Here is a 22,067-nt window from a genome sequence, read left to right as displayed (position 1 = left end):
GACTAATAATAACGAGTATTGACATTGTCCGAACTGTGAGTGCTTTAACCTCATACCCACACATACTCGGTGGCAGGAAACACACAGGGGAGAAAGCCAGGGTTGGCATTTCCTGGTTCCAGAATGCCAAAGTCAAAGCAAGCCATGGTTTAGTGACTACAGCGGAGACAGGTGAGTGCCCTGGACTCTGTGGATACAGGCGTGAACTCTGTACTCTGAAAACCGGGAGGAATTGGTTAGGCCTCTTCCCAACACAGGATCCCATTTCCCCATTCCTTGCCTCAGCATGAGGAATAAAAGTTTACCTGCCTGTGAGTAATTCAGTTTCTGCTTTTCCCAGTTGTTGGCGAGTTTCCTTTGCACTGGGCTAAGTTTTGCTTTGATCCCGGATCAATCGATACAGGGAAATACATTCTCAGCCCCTCAGCTTTAACCTGGTGGCCATCCATTTCTGCAGAGTTTATATGCCTCTCCACTTTCTGTAATGCAACAGTTTCTGTTCTCACTGACGTTCTTCAGCTAGCATGCCTATTGTGCGTGTGTTCCGATGCCCGCAGCCCCAGGTACAGGCTCCTTTGTTAGGAAGCCACTTACAATGTGTCTCCCACAATGGTGTTCTTTTCCTTCCGTGAGGTCCCATTCATTCGTCAACCAGCCCTAAATGGTGGCCTCGGCTTTTCAGCAACTACAGTATTGTGTCCATGAATTATTGCGGTGATTGTATAATATAATTCAAACTTGGTCACCTGAGAAGGAACAGGGGCATCATTTATCATCAGGTGTGGGCAGCTGGAATAAATTAGTAATTTCTTAAGCTTCAGTCAGTGAGGTCTTGAACATGCAGGGCTATCTGATCACTGTATCAAGTTTCTGTTGTTAGGATAAAGTAGCCCAGGCTACAAACTTGTAAAGAAGAGAGACTTACTTAGCTCCCACTGTCTGAGGTCTAAAGACACGGCACCGACATATGCCTGGTTGTGCTGGAGATTCCTTTTGCTCTGTCATGTCATGGTGATGAGAGATTCTAGCGCCCCAGGAAGGTGAGGGTAGGGAGGCTCTCTTGTTCTTCTGTAACATCCATTGCCCAGGAACTGAGCAAGGTTCCACAGAACTTCCTGAATTTCCCTTTGAGGAAGCATTCCCAGTGACCCAATTGTCTCCCACTAAACTCCACCCCTTGAAGGTCTCACCACCGGTGAGCCTGGCCAAACTCCCCACAAGAGTGCTAGGACCCTGGGTAAGCCAACCACAGAGTCCCTTTAATTACTGAGGTTTGGATTTAAAATCTCTGCCCTCTGTGCCCTCTGTGATGTGCCTGAGAGCTTGGGTTTTGATCTGACTGTGGCTTTTGTGTTTGTGTAAGGTTTGACTGTTGGTGAGAGGACTTGGAAGTCTAGATGTTTGTGTGTCAGAAACCTTGGCAAGCAACTCTCTGCCTGTCTCTCTCATCATGGGTGGCCTAACGGGTACCTCCTGGGGTCCTCGGTCCCCATCCTCTTCCCCTCCTGGGGTCCTCGGTCTCCATCCTCTTCCCCTCCTTGGGGGATGGAGGCAGCCGCCGATGGACGCTGCTATGGGAAAGGACAGGCCAAATGGGAGCAAGGAGACATTTTAAAGGTGTATTCACTTTTATCTTCATGCTTATGAGTGTCTGCATGTATGTCTGTGTACTGTGTGTGCACAGTGCCCAAAGAGGTCAGGAGTGGGCATCAAATCTTCTAGAACTGGAGTTACAGATGGTTGTGGGCTGTTATGTGGATGCTGGGAGCTGAACCTAGGTCCTCTGCAAGAGTAGCAATCACTCATAACCGCCGAGCGATCTCTCTGGCCCCACTGAATGCTTTATTGCAACTTTTAGAAGTAGACATGTTTTGTACTGCCACCCGGTGCACATGATGAGTGTGCACATTACAGTTCATACATTCTCAAATGTACAGCACATTACATTCTCAAAAGAGTGGGTGCACCCATCTGCTTCCCCCATTCTTCCCCCTTCAGATCTTTTCTGTCCTGTTCAAAGGGGGCTAGTTAGGATCGAATGGGTTGATTTTTGTCATAGATGGCATGCGTGCGCACACACACACATACTTACATGAGTATCGTACATAGATGTATCCATATAAATTCAGTTTTCTTTCTGTTCTCTTTTATCTTTTATATTTGCTTAATGAAATTTGATTCCTGAAATCAATTCATCCATTACACATTCTTTAAGTCATCATTGTGGTCATGACATCCCTAGAGTGGGAAAGCTGATTGAAACAATTATTCACTGTGTGTTTTTCCTGAGCGCAAACGCTGCGTGTCCATTGACATGGTCTGTTAAGTGTTAGAATCCAAACCTTAACCGGAATGTAAATTATCCATAATGTGTTTAAATTGTTTCTCTTCTGATCTGGATGAAGCTTTGCTTCTGAGTATTTATCCATTAACATTTGAACAGGAAATTAATCTCAAGAAGAATAGGATTTTTCAACATTCTCATTGATGCATTTGCATTTATTTTAGTATATATACATTAACAAAACTCCTGTAGAGACATTCATCAGTTTCTTCTATTTCTTGTATTCTATTGATTATGTTTGTTTCTGTAGGCTCTGCTCGTTGACCTAGATTTTCCATATCCAGCTGGTCCTCAGTTTGTGTTTTCTTCCTTGCTTCCATTTCAGTTTTCAATTCTTGAACTGTTTCCATTACCTGTTTGATCATTCTTTCTTGGTTTCCCAGGGTATTATGTACGTATTTACTCATTTCTTCAAACTTTTGGTTATACTTCTCACCCATTTCTATAAGGGCATTTTTTTTACATGTTGTTTAAGGGACTCTATTGCTTTCATAAAGTCAATTTTTTCCACTTCTTCTGTGTTAGGGTGTTGAAGACCTTCTGTTGTAAGATCATTGGGTTCTGGTGTTTTCATGCTGTTTTTCAGATTATTGGGTGAATTCTTGCCTTGGCGCCTGCCCATCTCCTCCTATCAATGCTATCTAATGGGTCTTTTAAAACTGGTTCAGGTTTCCCTGCTGGCCAGGGACTCCTCTTACAAAATGCCCTCGCTCTGTTTCCTGGTTCCTGCCGGGGGGGGCCAAGATTTCTCTCACCCCTCAGAAGGGTCTTCAGGAATAGGGCCCGGCTCCTCCTTTGCCAGGGACCTCGCCAACCAAAGGCCTACCTCTTTGATTTAATTGTAGTGGGGCAATCTGCTCTCAGTGTTGTGCGAGGTCCCTGCAGCCTGCATCTGCTGCCATGATGGTTCCCGCTGCCTGTGGTCTGTGTCCTCTGCTGCTGCTCTGGTCCCAGCCGGTCCCCACCGGCTGTGTCCCCACCGGCTGCGGAGGGCATCCTCCTTCCGCCTCCGCCATCTGGGTTCCGTCCGCCTCCGCCCATCAGTTTCTTTTGATGCACCATAAATATTGTACACACATGTGTATAAATGTGAATCTATCCCACAGTTTTTATCTGAAAGTTGTTGGTGTCAGAAGGTTTTAGGAGGATGGAGGAGAAGCCATTTCTTACTGCCTGGCCAGTATTTTTCCGCGGTTTGTCTTTGTTGGTCACATTAAGAATCTGCTGTTAATCGAGTGGTCACGTCTATTGTGGTGACAACAGACCTGGACCTTGCTGTGCTGGCATGAAAGTTGAAGTGCCGGACTCAGAAGGATTCTGTTTGGGGACACAAGGTTTGTGGTGGAAGCTGGTTTCAACTGGTTCTGAATGACCTCAAGATGCGCAGGTAGAATTAAGAACAACGTTTAACATGAGACAGTTTGCCTCAACATGAAAAAGCATGGGAGTAATCGCTCTGACTCATAGCTGCATATTAAATGGGGTTTGGAGGCAAATTCCTGCTTCAAATTCCAGATCAACTCCTTAGCCACTTTGTGGGCTTGAGAACTGTGTTTTCATTTCTGTGACTCCGACTAACTCTCAAGAATGCGGAGGAAAGGCCTTTTGTTGCCAGTTGGTAATACTCTTTACAGTTTACAGTGTTTGCTGATAGTTAGCCATTTCGAGGGAACAAACGTGACAATAATGTCTTCACCTTCAAGGTCAGGGCTATAGTTTGGGTCTTGGATGTCCCCTAAGACCTGTGAATAGAATGCTTGGTCCCCAGTGTGTGGCTCTGTCGTGAAGGAGACAAGTCTGTGGGGGGCCTAGTGAAGGAGTTAGGCGCTTGGTCTGCCGTGGAAGGGCAGCTGTTGCCCCCACCCCTTCCTGCCCTCTCTTTGCTTGCCTTCTGTGAGGTAAGTGGCTCCTCCATCACATTTCCACCACGATTCATGGTGGCGCCACAGATCCAAAGGCAGCAGGACTTGCGCTCACTGTTAGTGTATTTCTCTTAGGTGTTCTGTCACAGTAACGGCAAGGCCTAACACAAGCAGTCGTTTGCCAGGGTACTGAAATGTCCTGTGTGTGGTTGATCTTATCCGCCCATGTGTGACATGCTTTCGCTAATCTAGAGGCTTATCAGGAAGAACCTTCACAACCCGAGCTCTGAGTTTTCACTCCTTTATCTCAGAGAAAAGGACTTGGGATTTTATCTGAGTCCCCTTTGAGGTTTAACACAATATTACACAGCCTGGAGCTATAAAGATGTTTCTCTTCCCTTTTGTGGTAACGCAGCTGGCTCTTGGCTGGAGGAAGGAGACTGCTGTTTTCACGGGTGCTGGCCCAAGATGTGTTGTGATGACCTTCAGTGTTTCTTATGCCTGTCCATCTGTTCCTCATGGCCTTTTTGGTTCCACACTCGAACCTACTCTCCCTGATAACTACTCACCTTTGAGAGTTTGATATAGACAGTGTGCTCTAAAATGAGTTCCTTAGACTGACGTAAAAGCTGAGTTACAGCGCTGTGGTAGACTGTCCTGTTGACAGAGGTTTCTGTCACACCTTTCTGCAGTCATTCAGTCCCAAAGAAACACACAGATGTCTACATTAATTATAAAACTGATTGGCCCATTAGCTCAGGCTTCTTATTAACTCTTATAACTTGTATTACCCCATTATTCTTTTCTATGTTAGCCATGTGGCTTGGGACCTTTTTTGTCTAGGCAGTCACATCTTGCTATCTTGCTTCCTCTGTGGCTGGGTAACAACTGGAGGCGGAAACTTCCCTCTTCCCAGAATTCTCATTGCCCCACTTCTACATCCTGCCTGGTCACCCTGCCTATACTTCCTGCCTGGCTACTGGCCAATCAGCATTTTATTAAAAATAATACAAGCGACAGGATAAAAGACCATTGTCCCACAGCACTGCCCCACGATCAGGTCTGACCATTCCACGACCAGCTCTGACCATCCCACGACCAGCTCTGACCATTCCACGGCCAGTGCTGACCATCCCATGGCCAGGTCTGAAGTGAGTCGCTGTTGCGGACTGGCCTCTTGCCTTCCTGTCTCCTTCCCGAAGTTGCTCTAACAACTTAATTTGTCACGGGGAAGACCACTGGCCTTGGCTGCATCCTTTCTGAAGAGGAGAACAACATTCCCAGACCTTCCTCCCTGTGCTGGGAGTGAAGTCTCAGCTGCCAGGTTCCCTAGTCAGCGTGAGGTCATCCTACAAGGCAGCATGGGAGAGTATTAGGTGGCTGTCCAACCTGGTGAAAGACAGCCCTGCTGACAGGTTGATATGCACTACTCCCTGAAGCCTTAAGACATCTTTAAGAAGGAGGCGCGTGAGAAAGCATGCCTCCTCTCCACCCTTGGCAAGATGCACTGAGGTTTACATGCTGGTCTTGACTGGAGTGCTGAGGGTGGTTACTGGGGGACAGAAACAGCCTCAGGGGCAAATATTTTAGGGGTACAAAGCAAAACACTTCAGATGAGTAGGTGGCTACAGGAAGTGGAGGTGTTGGTTGGTTTCATGAAGGATTTACAGGGCTTCAAGTGTGCATGCTTGCTTGCGTGCGTGTGTGCATGCGTGTGTGTGCCTATGTGTGCCTACGTGTGTGCGTGCGTGTGTGCCTGTGTGTGTGCGTGCATGTGTGTATGTGTGTGCCTGTGTGTGCATGCGTGTGTACATGTGTGCGTGCATGCCTGTGTGTGTGTGTGTGTGTGTGCCTATGTGTGCTTATGTGTGTGTGTGTGTGCCTGTGTGTGTGTGTGCGTGCATGTGTGTATGTGTGTGCCTGTGTGTGCATGCGTGTGTACATGTGTGCGTGCATGCCTGTGTGTGTGCCTGTGTGTGTGTGCCTGTGTGTGTGTGCGTGCATGTGTGTATGTGTGTGCCTGTGTGTGCATGCGTGTGTACATGTGTGCGTGCATGCCTGTGTGTGTGTGTGTGTGTGTGTGTGTGTGTGTGTTTAGTTCTGGAGCTTGGTGTTTTCCAGTGTGGAGTCTCTGCTGCACACCATGAAGAGGTTTCAAGGCTCTTCCCTCCACACAGGTTTGAAACACAGCTGAAGTGATTGCGTCTGGTGGCTTTATTTCCTCCCAGAGTTCAACTTTGGTTCTCAACCTTCCTAACACTGCCTGCAAGCCTTTACTACAGTTCCTTGTGTTGTGGTGACCCTGGCCGTAAGCTTATTTTCATTGCTACTTCAGAGCTGTAATTTGCTACTGTTATGAATCGTAGTATAAATATCTGATCTGTAGGATTACTGAGGTTGAGAACCACCATTCCAAGGTGGATAGAAACGAAATCCTGATGTGGAGCTGTGGTTCCTCTGACGTGGTGGTGACCAGGTGGTGGGTGACCAGGTGGTGACCAGGTGGTGACCAGGTGGTGGGTGACCAGGTGGTGACCTGGTGGTGACCAGGTGGTGACCAGGTGAGCCCATTGTGCCTTACTGACACATCCCGACAGGCTGTAATCCTGCAGATTATTGGACTCCTATGTGAAGGTTAAATTTGTAAAGGAATTAAACTCAAATTATTTCCATTTATTTGTGCTTTTCATGATTATTCTATGATGCAAATTTTTCATTTTCCTTTTTTTTAAAAATTTAACTCATTGAGCCTTGAAACCATGAGGAGACTGCTGTCTAGTTAAAAAGGGGCTCTGAGCTAGTTTCTGAATGGGGGGGGGCTTTCAAGTTGAGAGACTGGACAGATCCAGGAATTTGGGGAGCTAGCTTTAGTGGGGTTTTTTTGTTGTTGTTTTGAGGCAGGGTCTCACACTGTAGCCTAGGCTGGCCTTAAACTCATGGCAATCCTCTGTCTCAGCCTCCTGAATTCTTGGATTAGGTGTGTCTGTTTTCTACCTCACATAAACTATGCTAACGTTGACAGCAGATTTGGGAAGCTCTGCCTAGGTCTAGGTGACTCTGAACTAGCCGAGTTCTGCCAACAGGAAGAAGAGGGCCTGTCTGAGGCGCCACCCACGCTGGTACTGTGACAGAAACTGCGCTTTTGAGCCACAAGACAGCGGCAAGTGTTTCCTCTGCTCGATGCCACTGTGTTGCATGGACTCCAAGAACTTTATACAAACACGCACAGGGCCGTCTTCCACTGAAAGGGTGGACTTGATGTTAATTGCACACTCTAGGGGTGTTTTCAGGTTGGACCTCAATTGCTGCTTTTTTGCCGCTTGCTGAGGGCGTAGTCACCTCTGCGTCTTCATGGGGCTCTGACTGACAGAAGGAGGCAGCATTAATCATACAGCCTCACATTTATGACAGGCTTCAAAGTTCACAGAGATTTCACACAGATTATCTTTCTGTCCGCCTCAGCACCGCTGGGAATTAGGTGTCGGTAGGCATTATTATACTTTTGTTAGGCAGTAAAAATAGAATTGGACAAAACATCTGACCAGCTCAAGGTTACTATATGTTCCCGAACACGCTCTAGAGGAGGCAGCGAGAAAAAACTAGTCAACATAAGCAACACACCCCCAGTAACAACTTTTCCACAGAAGGTGTCTGGCCTGGGTTCTCTCAGTGCAAACTGTCTTGCACTCCCAATTCTCCTGCGTATTTACCGACAACACGAGTTGTCACCTGTGGGAGAGTCCCAAGGAGCAGTCTTTAGGCACCTTCTCCAGAGACCCTCCACAGGAAACTTGGCCACAGTGAGCTTCCTGAGGGTGGGGTCTGAGTCATAACACCCGAGGGAGAGGCAGGACTCCTGTTGGGGATTACAGTAAGCACGGTTGAGTGTTTGGTTTTTCCTAACCTATTCAGCCAGGTACTCAGGCCTCAATACTATCTATAGAGACATTTTCCTAGCTACCCAAAGGTGCCATTTCAAAGGAGTAGCATTGGGGCATTCTGGAATTTACCCAAAAGTATTTTCCGTGTCAGAAGACCCCTTCCCGATGAATGACAATAGGAATCTGTAGCCGTTGCTTCCTTTTTCACAAGGGAATGAGTCGATGAGGATGGCCATGGGTCAGAGGGCTCTGTTCTGCCTGAACATCAGCCTGTAGTATGGCCATGGGTCAGAGGGCTCTGTTCTGCCTGAACATCAGCCTGTAGTATGGCCATGGGTCAGAGGGCTCTGTTCTGCCTGAACATCAGCCTGTAGTAGGGCCATGGGTCAGAGGGCTCTGTTCTGCCTGAACATCAGCCTGTAGTATGGCCATGGGTCAGAGGGCTCTGTTCTGCCTGAACATCAGCCTGTAGTATGGCCATGGGTCAGAGGGCTCTGTCCTGCCTGAACATCAGCCTGTAGTAGGGCCACGGGTCAGAGGGCTCTGTCCTGCCTGAACATCAGCCTGTAGTAGGGCCACGGGTCAGAGGGCTCTGTCCTGCCTGAACATCAGCCTGTAGTAGGGCCACGGGTCAGAGGGCTCTGTCCTGCCTGAACATCAGCCTGTAGTAGGGCCACGGGTCAGAGGGCTCTGTTCTGCCTGAACATCAGCCTGTAGTAGGGCCATGGGTCAGAGGGCTCTGTCCTGCCTGAACATCAGCCTGTAGTAGGGCCATGGGTCAGAGGGCTCTGTTCTGCCTGAACATCAGCCTGTAGTATGGCCATGGGTCAGAGGGCTCTGTTCTGCCTGAACATCAGCCTGTAGTATGGCCATGGGTCAGAGGGCTCTGTTCTGCCTGAACATCAGCCTGTGTTTTTACTGCACCAAGACAATGCAGTTTTGTTACCGGCCTCAGATTTGTTGAAATAATCTACAGCATTAACTCACAGACCTTCTTTCATGGCTGCTTGTGAGCAACCTTAGTATTTGTGCTTCAAAAACTTTGTGTAACCCTCTTTGTTATTGCTAATATGTAGGAAATTCTTTCTGAGCCTTGTAGGACATGCTGCCAAGGACAACATGTCTCAACTGTAGCCTTTGGTCTTCACAGGCATGGGCCAGGTCCATCTGAGTCATATGGCAGCTGCGATGGTCTTCAACCTGGGTTGGCGTTTTGAAGGTGTCTGTTTTCTACCCCATACAAACTATGCATTCCCGGGCTAGAGTTTTATCTCAGTGGTAAATCTTAGTGAGTGCATCTATAGCTTGGTGTTTGCGTAGTGCGTGCAAGGCCCTGAGTACAATTCTTAGCACTGCCAAACCAAATGAACAAACTTTTATTCATATTAGTATTTCTTAAAATTATTTCTTTATCTGATTTGACTTTTTGAGACAGGGCCTTAAAAATTATTTTTATTTAGATGTGTGTGTGTGTGTGTGTGTGTGTGTGTGTGTGTGTACGTGCTAGTACCTGTGGGAGCCAGAAGGGCACCTGATCACTTGGAATTGGAGTTACAGATGTTTGGTTCTGAGTCATCCAGTGTGGGTGCTGGGAACCGAACTCGGGTCCTGTGGAAGAGCATGGGGTCTTTTAACGACCGAGCCATCTCTGCAGCTTCATGTTAGTATAAAGTGAGATGCTCTGAGTTAATTTTCTGTATATGAAAGCAGGGCAGTTGATAGAGTTTGTGGGACGGGATGACTTGGTGGGGGAAGGCTGCCTGTGAGGCCTGGCACGTTCAGTCTCTGCAGTTTACAAGGTGGAGGGAGAGAGCCACCTTCCTCCAGTTACGCTCTAGCGGTCGGTGCCCAAATAAACACATAAAATGAGAATCTATGCATGCAATTATAAGGTCATTATGTCTCCTGCTTTTAATTTCTTAAAAATCTTAGCCATTCTCCTTGTCTTACCGTTCTAGTGCTGTGAAGAGACACCGTGACCACAGCAACTCTTACAAAAGAAAGCTTTTGCTGGGAGTGGCTCACAGTTTCAGAGGTTCAGTCCACCATCCTCATGGCAGGGAGCGTGGTAGCACACAGGCAGACAGGTGCTGGAGATGTAACCGAGAGTTCTATGTTTGTATCCACAGGCAGCGGGTGGAGAAAGAGAGACCCTGGGCCTGGCTTAAGCATTTGAAACCCCAAAGGCCCCCCATACTCTGTCTCCAACAAGGCCACGCCTCCTAATCCCCCATCAAGCTCACCATTCCCTGGTCACCAAGCATTCACGTCTGTGAGTCGTGGGCATTCCTGCTCAGCTACCACAGCCCTTAGTCATTTTATACCGTTAGGATAGTTGAGAATGCAGCTCAATGGATATTTGATTCTAGTGATTTTTATGTTTTGATACTCCCTTGGAAAGTGAGATTGACTCTAAATAGTAGCACATTTATTAAAACAAAGTAAGTTTTTTTAAAGGAAATTTTTCTTTTGGTTGGTTGGTTTGTTTCTTTTTTCTTTCTTTTCTTCTTTTTTTTTAATGTCTTTTTGAGACAGTCTTACCACATAGCCCGGGCTGTCCTGTAACTCACTCTGTAGCCCTGGCTGTCCTGGAACTTACTAGGTAGACCAGGCTGACCTTGGACTCACAGAGATCTGCCTGCCTGTGCCTCCCAAGTGCTGTGTGTGACTGAAGGCATGTGCCACTATGCCTGCCAGAATTTTTTTTTTTTATCTTATTTGACTGTTTGGCCTTTGCATGTTTGACCTTATAAGAGGTGGGCAGCATGGTTCCTGGCTGGGATCCCGGACCGTGTAAGCGGAGGAAGCTGGGCAGCACACAGCCAGCCTTCCCTTCTCCCTGTCTGTGGCCGGTGAGACAGCGCTAGGAAGAGTATCTTACCACTGAAACAGGAGGAACATCCAGGACACCATAGACCTTGGGAGCTGACCTGTATTTCATGTTGAGATCACCTCATGATCCTAGGAAACCACTAGCACATGGAGGACTCTGAGGCCGCTTGTCCCGCCAGGGAGAGAATTATGCTTGAGATACCACCACCAGGGTCGCCTATGATCATCCTTGTCTGTCTAGTAAGATGGAGTTCAGCCTGTGCTATATGAGATCCTGTCTCAAAAAAATCCAAAGCCAACCAAAATCGGAAGAATTGCCTTATATCATCACTGGATTAACTTCCTCATGAATCACACGAGCTACAACGTTTTGTGATACCCTAATGAAGACTTACCTATTTTAATGAAATCTAACTGGGTACTTGAAAAGGATGTTATAGAGTCATTTAAGACCTTTTCAGGGGATGACTGTGACATGACCTTTGAATGACCTCCCAGAACCACAGACTTAGTAACATGGCTCTGTTTGTTTCTCAGACTGCCTTTTCAAGGTGTGCCCTATGAATCGATACTCTGCCCAGAAGCAATACTGGAAAGCCAAGCAGGCGAAGCAAGGGAACCACACCGAGGCTGCCTTGCTGAAGAAGCTCCAGGTAAGCGGCTGCCATCCTCCTCCGAGGTTGGCTTGAGAGCAGCTATAACAAGCAGACCCTCGGCTGCGCGCCCGGCTTGTTGATCTCACCAGCAAGCAGAGAGAGATTTCAGAGAGACCCGAGGCGCCGTGCAGAGGGACATGGTTGTCGGTTGCAAGGCGTACCTACTTATTTCCTGGCATGTGGGCAACACGTCCCCACTGTTATTTTTTAATGTGTGCCAGGCTAATTCTAAACTGCTCACCGAGCTGAAAAGGAATTAAAAATCCCTGACCGTTAAATCTAATTATAGTTTACTCCATATAGTACTCCCCACTCCATCAGTCTGTGGAGAAAATAAAAGATTTTTTTTTTTTGACTGAGTGTGAATTTGCTAGTGCTAAGTTTTGTATCATTTAACAAAACTCTCAGAATTGGAAGCTATATGCTGAGATTTTAATTCACCTGCCTTTCTAACACTTTCAAGTCCCGTCGTAGAAAAGTTCCTAGCTCCAAAGAACCTTCTACTTAACTGACATTTTCAGTGTAGAAACAAATGGCCCAAGACAGGTTTGGCTGCCTTCGGCACAGACTGCAAAGTCGCCACACACACTTGGGGTGGGGGCAGATCTGGGAGCCTAGTGTACATATGCCCCCCATAACAGAAAACTTCCTTGCTGGGCATGGCGGTGCATACATTTACCCAGCACTTGGGAGGCGGAAGCAGGCAGATCTCTGAGCTCCAGTCCAGCTTAGTTACAGAGTGAGTTCCAGGACAGCCAGGGTCACACAGAGAAACCCTGTCTCACTCCCTCCCCCCACCGCCCTTCCAACTCTCCAGTAATGCAGCCTGTCTGGTTTATTCTCGTTACTGAGAATACTTTGTAAACCATCTTCTCTGCTTGCTATGTCTCCACACTAAATACTGGGTCACCCCCTTGCAGCATGCTGCGGAACTGGAACAAAAGCAGAATGAATCAGAGAACAGGAAACTTTTGGGAGAAATCGTGAAATACAGCAACGTCATACAAGTAAGTCTCCATTTCATCCTCAAAGAGGGAAGTGTTTTAGGGGTGACCTGTCAAATTACCCACCTGCCAAGCTGTATGAAACATTTGGGGTACCGTGTTTGTCCTTTGGTGGGGATTATAATTAGGATGAAGGTTTCTGTGGACATCCATTGTAACACATGTGTACTGAATACATCTGGTGCCAGGCCCGATGGTGCCAGCCTGCAAGCACCGAACATAGGCTATCCGTGCGGGCACACAGAAAACTGATCTCTAGATGGGTCTGAGTTACCAAAGGCAAGACTGTGCAAGAGGGTTTGTAAGGCCCAGAATACAGTCCTTTAGATGGGTGGGCTGGTGCTCATAAAAGTAAAACTTACAGATCACCATCCTAGACAACAGCCCTCTGTGCAACCAGGACCAGAGTCTAGCAGCCAGAAGTGGAGCCCCAAGCAAGAGAGAGCAAGCATGTGTACGGCTGCTTTTTAAAGCGGAAAAAGACCACACCCAAGTGGGTTGGTATCTTAAAGGCTATTGGCTGAAGGAGCGGAAGAAACCTCCACAGCACCTCCCCCTTTTGTTTAAGTAAGAGAGTACCAAACCCGATACAAAACAATATACACCAGGAACAGCTATCAAGCATAAGATTAGAATTACAATCAGCATAAACAATATTAAACAAGGAACATATGCTAAATGTTTTAATGAACATTCTATCCTAAGGAGTCTAAGTCTTGGAAATGGCTTGGCCGGATCATAAGATGGTAACTATGACTATCTAATCCTCAACCCCATGTTGGAGCTGTATCTTTTCCCTGGGGGGGGGGAGTTTTCAGACTGTACACACAGTCTTCCTTTGATTTCCAGTCTTCATGTCAGCAGGCACACTGATTTATCTCGGCTGCATTCCTTTCCCCTGCTTCATTTGGTCTTTTAGGCTTTTTTGTTGTTGTTTGTTTGCTAGTAAGTGCCCTACCTTGTTCCAAAAAGAATGTGAGACCTTTTCCAAGAAACACAGCGCATGGGGAGATCAAGCCCAGTCATCAAGGGAGGCATCTGGGTCAGAGGGAAAATACTGGGCAGCTGGATGAGGTGAAGGCTTGGTTAGAAAGTTTGGTAAACCCCAGCCCAAGACATTGCTGCTGCTGCTGCTGCTGCAGCTGACCCCAGCTCAAGGCATTGCTGCTGCTGTTGCTGCTGCTGCTGCTGCTGCTGCAGCTGACCCCAGCCCAAGGCATTGCTGCTGCTGCTGCTGCTGACTCCAGCCCAAGGCATTGCTGCTGCTGCTGCTGCTGACCCCAGCCCAAGGCATTGCTGCTGCTGCTGCTGCTGACTCCAGCCCAAGGCATTGCTGCTGCTGACCCCAGCCCAAGGCATTGCTGCTGCTGCTGCAGCTGACCCCAGCCCAAGGCATTGCTGCTGCTGCTGCTGACTCCAGCCCAAGGCATTGCTGCTGCTGACCCCAGCCCAAGGCATTGCTGCTGCTGCTGCTGCAGCTGACCCCAGCCCAAGGCATTGCTCCTGCTGCTACTGCAGCTGACCCCAGCCCAAGGCATTGCTGCTGCTGTTGCTGCTGCTGCTGCTGCAGCTGACCCCAGCCCAAGGCATTGCTGCTGCTGCTGCTGCTGACTCCAGCCCAAGGCGCTGCTGCTGCTGCCTGGCTTCAGGAAGGGCTCGCCATAGCCCTGGTAGTGGAAGTCTACAGGATAGCACCCATCTGGAGTCTAGAAGCACAGCCATTCCCAGAAGGGAGACCAGGAAAGCATTTCTCTCGAGGGCACATAAAGAGGAAACTGTTTAAAATGGTAAACAGTGGTTGCACAGGTTCCTTACCATAACCACCACAATGAGCCTTTATAAGGCCGCCTTAAAGAAGAATGTCTCCTGGTGTTTTGTCATCGACCGGTGGCAGTGTGCCATGGCAGAGCTGTTCCCCACAGGACAGGACTGGCCCCAGCCTCTCGCATGTATGACCTCATCTAGTGATGGAGGGAGTGACTTTTGGCCTGGTGGGACTGCAGCCCCCTAAGTAGTCTTCCAGAGATGTCTCTGCGCTGAGTTTAGGACACTCACTTCGGCTCCCCGTCAAGTACTTCAAGTACAAATGCTTGTCTTAGGGGCTGCGCTTAGTGCTTTGACATGGACCCTGGAGGTACACACTCAGGCTTGAGGATGTGTGTGTGTGTGTGTGTGTGTGTGTACAAGTGCCTGTGTGCGTGTGTGTTCGTGTGCAGGTACATAAGTGTCTGTGTGTGAAGTGTGCGTGTATGAACATGCATGTGTGTGTGCATGTATGTATGTGCATGCATGTGAACATACACACACATGTATGTGCAGACACATGGGTGTGTAGAGAGAGAGTGTGTGTGTGAACATGTGTGTGCATGTATGTGTGCATGCATGTGAGCCTGGAAGCCTGAAGTCAGCCTCGTCTCAGATATTGTTCTTAGCAGCAGTCCCATGTTGTTTTTGGGGGACTAAGGCTCTCACAGCCTGGACTTGTGGATCCAGCAAGGCTGATGCCAGGGAGTCCAGGATATGCCTCCCTGGTGCTGGGCTTGCAAGTGTGTGCCTCCTTACCTCGCTTGACTCTTTAACCTGGGACTTGAACTCAGGCCCTAGTGCTTGTAAGGCAGCACTTGATCAGCTGAGCTGCCACCCAGACCTATGGGTGTCTATGCATTTAGCAGTACAGGCAGGACCAAGGGTGGGACCTGGAGGTTTGCACAAAGATGATTCTTTCTTCAGTTAAAAATTTGCCACTTTACTTTGAAATAACTTCTGCCTCATCTTGTGAGCTCTAAAATGTCCATTCTCCTTTGAAGGCTTTTGGAAATAGGTGGGAAGTTTGCTTTGTCTTCGTAGTTCTCCCCAGTGAGGTTTTGTTTGGGGAAGACTGCCAACGGCATCTGTGAAGGGAGAGGCAATGGTCCTCCTGCTTGAGTCTCAGAAGTGGGGTCAGCGTCTCCTTGCTGACTCAGTTGACATCAGAGAGAGAGGGACAGACAGAGACAGAGAGACAGAGACAGAGAGACAGAGATAGAGAGACAGAGACAGAGAGACAGAGACAGAGAATGCTCGTGCTGTCAATGGGCGGAGGAGCTTAGGGCGCCTAGTAGGTCTGTACCTTCTCCCAGGCTTTGATGTTCTTTGGCAGACTCTGCTTGTATGGATGTACAAGTATCGGAAATGGGTGAGATTCTGGGGCCCTCTGGGTCTTTTTTCTTGTGGAAAGCCTGGTGCTAGTCTGTTATTTCTCGGTGGATAGAGGTATCTTTAGTGTCCCTAGTATGTCTTCTTTAGGCTGTCACCATCACCCTTGAAGCAGAACTTGGGGTGGAAGCAAGGAGGAGACAGGCAGGCAGCTTGGGAAGTTAGTGGGTCTAAGCCTTAAAATAGTTCCCATGTTCAGTCTTCAGCATGAGCTGGTGTGCGGATTTATGACTATGGCTACCCGAGGAGACCATGGGTACAGGCTCTAACACACATCTTTCTCCTGCAGCTGCTTCATATAAAAAGCAACAAGTACCTGACTGTCAACAAGAGGTTACCCGCTTTACTGGAGAAGAACGCCATGCGTGTGTCACTAGATGCTGCCGGGAATGAAGGGTCCTGGTTCTACATCCACCCCTTCTGGAAGCTGAGAAGCGAGGGTGATAATGTACGTGAGCCTGGGGACTCAGACAAGAGAGACACAGACAGCGCATGCCGTTCTCAGAGAGCTCAGAAGCACAGAGAGGGGAAACACAGTCTTCGGCCAGCTAACTCTCGGAAGTACTTAAGTTAGTTATGAAATAGTGGGTTGCATTATGACAATTCAGCACATATGTGTCACTGTACTTTCTAACATTAGCAGTTTTTACTAGGATAAATGTATTTATTTACATTATACACCACGCTCAGAAGTCACGGGACAGGGTTCAGCTCAAGTGAGAGTCATCTCCAGCCAGAGTGTGCGCAGCATTTCAGAGAGGCAGGTTACCTTCCTGTTTACTCAGGTTGAGCTTGTTTGCAGGGAAGAGGGCACCGTGGCACCTAGCCTTGTGAGTGAACCTGGGAACCCCGAGAGCCGTGACGATGGTCCATTCAGGACCTCTCCAGCTAACGCCTCACAGTGCCATCACGGAGGAGCAGCATGTGAGGGGCTGGGACGGCTGCTCACTGTTAATGACCACTCCAAAGACCGTGACGCCGACATTGGAACAGTGGGTCTCAACCTCTAAATGCTGTGACCCTTTAACACAGCTCCTCAGGTTATGGTGACCCCAACCATAAAACCATGCCTGTTGCTGTTTCATAACTATATTTTGCCACTGTTATGAACCATAATGTCAACATCTGTGTTTTCTGGTGGGATGATCTTAGGTGACCCCCGTGAAAGGGTCATTCAAACCCTAAAGGGGTTGTGACCTACAGGTTGAGAACCACCTGCATATTGTTTCGTCTTATTTATTTACTGAGATGGCACTTGCTTGGCAGTTGGCAGGGTAGGCTGGCCTTGAACTTGTGCTGGTCCTCCTGTCTCAGCACCAGCCTACTGACAGGGCGTGATTACAGGCTAACAAGCAGATATTTTGGAGGTAGTCCTTAGCATTCGGAAGATGCTCAGTAAAGGCAGGCTTGTAAGTAGAACTCCTGACCAAGTGCCAGGCTATCAGCCCTTGCCGTGTGGAAGAGGTAATGTGAATTCTGACTGAGGTGCAAACGGGATTGAGTTTTCACAGTCAGTACCTTGGTTACAGATTTAGTGTGGCAGGAGTATTTCTTGTGTCATATATATATACATATATGTATATGTATAATCTCCTTTTCCAGTGAGTTTTAAAGTGGCAATTCAATTCCACAGGACATGAGCGCCGCGGTTTAATTGGGTTAATAGATTTTCTGGTGATGTCTTCCTTAGGTAAGGCTTTAGATGCATGGCATGAGGGACACATTGGATTCCTCGGGAACCCAGTGCTGTCCCCACCTTTACTTTAGACCTTAAGTGATGTGTGCAGTGAGCATGGTGCGTCTTCATTCTGAATGTGTAGTTAATTACAATCAACTCTCCATTATTCAAAGGCTGAAATGCAGTTTCTGAGCACCCATTTCTCTGGTAATGTTGTCCACAAGCCCCCAACTCCCACGTTGCCCTCTATAGGTGGTCCATGTAAACAAACATCAAATCAAACAAATCCTCAGCTCACACTATGAAAGAACACAGTGACCTGATGAAACCAGCCTCGGCTCTGGGGTTGCTGTGAATTCCATGGTCCCCTCTGCCTTTTCCTCCCTTTTCCTCTTCTTGCTACTTGCAAGTCGCTAGATAGTCGCTAGAGAGTTGAATGTAACCAACTACTTCAGACTATTGGTTTCAGTAGAGAATGGAAACAAAACAAAGCCTTTCACTCAGACCTCTGTCTTTGTGGCCGCCCACCATGCCTTAATCTGTTCTTATCTGGATGCGCTCCATGAATCCCTGCTGCAACAGCCTTCCACTTTCCTCTGAAACTGCCACTGTGTTGGTTCACCTCTGTGAGGCTTTGTGTGTGGTGAAGGTTATCGAGGAAGGCTGGCATGCCCACAGCCTGCATCAGCCACACACCGACTTGTATGCGACTCTCATGTTCTTGGCTATGAATAGACAGAGTTCTGAAACCTCAGCCTACTGGAGTTTGTTGTCTTTGAGTGTTTTAATCATGGCCGAGTTTCTACATAAGTATATATGAAGAGGAAATTGAAGTGTTCAGAGGAATTTTAAAATTACAGTTTGCTATTTAGCAATGAGGGAGGTAGTGATTGGGGTGTGTGTATTCAACAAGAAGTCCTTCAAGTTCAAGTAGAGAGTGATGCAGAGGGCAGCCTGGAGTACTCAGTGCACGAGGGAGGAATACGTGGTTTGGGGAAACAGGTGCATAGGTGCCTGCACTCACAGCTGAGTTACCAGAAAACCCACCAACGACTCCCAGGAGCAGAAAACATCAATATTTTATTTCCACGTGTCTTCTTTCTGTTTGAGCAGTTACTCTTTCATTTTCAGTCTTGACCTAAGGAGACAAGGGTCCTTTACACTGATGGTAGGTTCAGAAGCACGAAGAGGTGGGATTCTTTTTTCAGTCAGGAGGAAAATCTGACGCTTAGTGAGGGACTCTATCAGGCAAGCAGATTTTGCGACTTTGCAAAGTGGTGAGCCTGTCATTGGTAGCAGAGGTGGAGCTAGAACATTGGCTTCCTGAGTTTCCTGGTGAGGTGCATTTTACTGTCCCATGTAACGCTGCAAAACAGAGACCGCCAGCCGCAGGGACCGCCGCCAGCTGCAGGTGGCGTTGTCAACAGTGATGTCCCAGCTTGAGTGTGTTATGGCGGCAACACAGACCCAACAGAAGTGCTTTGGGATTGTAACATGTAAAATACAAGGGCCTCACCCTCCTACTGTGCATCCAACAGACAGTTTCCTAGTGCTTGAGAATAGTTTAACATATGTCTAGTAATGTGAGTTCCCCAAGATTACAGACTATTTTTTATACACATTTTTTTCTAGCTCCTCTTAAGCCCCATCTAAAAAAAAGATTTACTTATTGTTTTTTTTTTTTTTTCTGTATCTGAGTGTTTGGAAGGTCGGATGAGGTCCAGAGACCCGTCCTGTAAACAGCAGGGGTCAGCCCACAAACCCAAAGGCAGCCTTCCTATGCCTGGTTAGTGAACTTGAGGCTTCTCGGACACACGTGGATCTCAAGATACAGTTTGTGTCAACACAACTCCTTAACATTCTCCGCTTAGGGTCACGTGACACTGTAAATGTGAACGTGTGTTTTGGTTAAGGTACATGGAGATGTTCTGAGTTCCAACTATTTTCTCATTTACATATCAAACTAATCTTTAATTGTTCTAATATATAATTGGTGTAAAACACCCAAAGGGAAGGTTTTGATTCTGCTTCAGAGTGGGAAAGCCCCACAGCTGGGAAAGTAGATGCCACATAACCATCTGCTAAAGAAATTGAGGGCTGGAGCGGTGGCTCAGTAGTTAAGAACACTGACTGCTCTTCCAGAGGCCCTGAGTTCAATTCCCTGCAACCACATGGTGGCTCACAACCATCTATAGTGGGATCTGATGCCCTCTTCTGGCAAAAATTCATACATACAGATAAAACATTCATCTATATGTATATAAAATAAATAAATCTTAGAAAACAAACAAACAAACAGGAGCTTAATTCTCTCCCGTTACTAAAATCACTGTTTTTGCCATTAAGAAAAGGTAATTTTAACTCCCTGAAATTGAATTAGATACACAGATGTGTTCAGGTAAAGCAGACATTGCTGTTATCACGCAGGCGAATGTAAGCACAGGCTTAGCTATTTTAGTACTTTCCCCTGGAGCCCAGATAATTCTTATTTTAATGGAAACATGGGCTCCTGCAGTTCTGGTTTGGGATGTCTCAGGTAAGAAGGAACCAAACGCTCCTAGCCGGACAAAGCCTCGATTTTTACAGGCCGTGCCCTGCCTTGTAGTTCCTGAGCTCAGAGATCAGATGCTCCATAATTCTGAGATTTGGGATAAGTGGTTAACCAGACGTGCTGTCGATGGGGAGGAAGCACAGCCTTTAGGTGGGGAGGGAGCACGGAGCGATGTGTTCTCGGCTGCCCTGATGAGATTCTGATGCTCCAGTAGCAGAGCGTCCTGGTAGCCACCTTCACTGTGTCTGCTGCAAGGTCCTTTGGGAAAGAAAATAGCCTAATTCTGACCTTTGCAGATCCCCAGCTGACATGAGACTAGTGAGGGATGGGGTTTGGCAGTCGCCAGAGGATGTGATCGCATGGTCATGTATTTGAACATGCTTCTCAGGGAGAGAAGTCAAATCACAGTGTGTAGAATGACAGGACCAGGAGGCAGGTGGCTGGGGAGCACTGCTGGGAAGTTTCCAGCTCACAGAGCGTCACAATTTGTTTCTGATTCCCAGATCGTTGTAGGAGATAAAGTTGTTCTGATGCCCGTAAACGCTGGGCAGCCCCTGCACGCCAGCAACGTGGAGCTCCTGGACAACCCCGGCTGCAAAGAGGCAAGTCCAGGCAGGGAAGGAGTGGGCGCTGATTTTCTCCAGAGGGAGGGGCAAGAGAGAAGGAAAGAGAGAAGAAGAGGGAGGAAGGGAGGGAGAGAAGAAGAGAAAAAGGGAGAGGAGGAGGGAGGGAGATGCTGTCATTTCTTGATTCTCTCAAGCACCCCCCTGTTAGCATCCTCGGGCTTCTGCTGGTCCTAGCTGTCTTGAAAGGGTCCCGTGAAGAAGTTTTTTTATTGAGGCCCATTCTTTATTGTCCATTGTTGTCTTTTTTCTTCCTGTCCTGTTTGAGACGGTAATGTTTGGGTACAGAATATAGAGTCTACTGTCTTACGTCTTTTACCATTTGTTTCCGTCAATAGGTGAATGCTGTCAATTGTAACACTAGCTGGAAAATCACTTTATTCATGAAATTCAGCTCCTATCGAGAGGATGTATTGAAAGGGGTGAGTCAGCCCTCTGCACAAACCTTAATTCTCATGTGCTCTGCACCAGACCCCAGCAATTTGAAATGTGTCCATAGTCAGAAGACGAATGTGGCTGGCCCTACAGTTCAGAATGCCCAGGCCAGAAAGGAACTGCCGGGACTCCTGTTTGCTGGTCCCGGTGGCTGTTGGAAGGTCAGTGTGTCTTTGCTTGTCTCTCCAGGGTGATGTCGTGAGATTGTTTCACGCCGAACAAGAGAAGTTTCTGACCTGTGATGACTATGAGAAAAAACAGCACATTTTTCTTCGAACAACCTTACGTCAATCAGCAACTTCAGCTACTAGCTCTAAAGCACTCTGGGAAATAGAGGTATGCACTTTTATGGGGGCTTTTACTAAATATTGAGACAAAAAGGTAAAGATTGTTAGGCCATTGGCTTTGCTGTTGTGGGCAACATTGACGGCATGCCCTTATCATGGAATGATTTTGTGAATTGACACACAGCTCTTTGTGGCTGTGACCAATCGAAAGGAATACATCACAATGCAACCTATTATAAAGCAGAACAAATTAATCAAGGGGTTAAAAAGAGAAAAATCCCATTGGGTATTCATGAGAGCCGATCAGACCGGAAGCCCTGCCCCTCAGTGCCTCTGCCGGAGCCATGGCTAGAGGAGACAGAGACAGAACTTACAGCCACAGAGAATAGTGCCGAGTTTCCCCTTCGGATGCCATTGGAATCAGGATAGTTAAGAATGCTGAGGCAGGAGGACAGTCACGGGTTTGAAATCAGCCAGCTCTCCTAAGCGAGCTGGAGGTACCATTATGTAACTCCTGGAAGGGGCTTCATGCAGCCCGTGGGTGCCTGGTGTGGAGTGGGTGTTTTGCCTAGACCTTCCCGATCCTGTAGGCTAATAGTGACATATATCAGACAGAGCCACGCTTTATTGTCCAAGCTGGCCTGGAACTCACCCTGAGGCACAAAGTGGCCCTGAACGTTTTGGCAATCCTTGTACCTCATCATCCCAAGTACTGGGAT

At 47.7% G+C, this 22,067-nt stretch overlaps 1 protein-coding gene across 1 annotated transcript in view; it reads left to right on the top strand.

Annotated features, from left to right (window-relative positions):
- Itpr2 (inositol 1,4,5-trisphosphate receptor type 2) overlaps positions 1-22,067 on the top strand; it is a 420,430-nt gene that overhangs the window by 68,312 nt on the left and 330,051 nt on the right. The window contains exons 3-8 of the mRNA XM_041632277.1: positions 11,457-11,572; positions 12,496-12,582; positions 16,064-16,222; positions 20,507-20,605; positions 20,965-21,048; positions 21,251-21,397. Of these exons, the coding sequence (XP_041488211.1) occupies positions 11,457-11,572; positions 12,496-12,582; positions 16,064-16,222; positions 20,507-20,605; positions 20,965-21,048; positions 21,251-21,397 (692 nt within the window). The remainder of the gene's footprint in view (positions 1-11,456; positions 11,573-12,495; positions 12,583-16,063; positions 16,223-20,506; positions 20,606-20,964; positions 21,049-21,250; positions 21,398-22,067) is intronic.

This window comes from Microtus oregoni, unplaced genomic scaffold (assembly GCF_018167655.1).
Source record: "Microtus oregoni isolate MIOR12 unplaced genomic scaffold, Mior012 000002F_ref0000024, whole genome shotgun sequence".
Taxonomy (NCBI): Eukaryota; Metazoa; Chordata; class Mammalia; order Rodentia; family Cricetidae; genus Microtus; species Microtus oregoni.
This window is presented reverse-complemented; position numbering and strand designations above follow the sequence as displayed.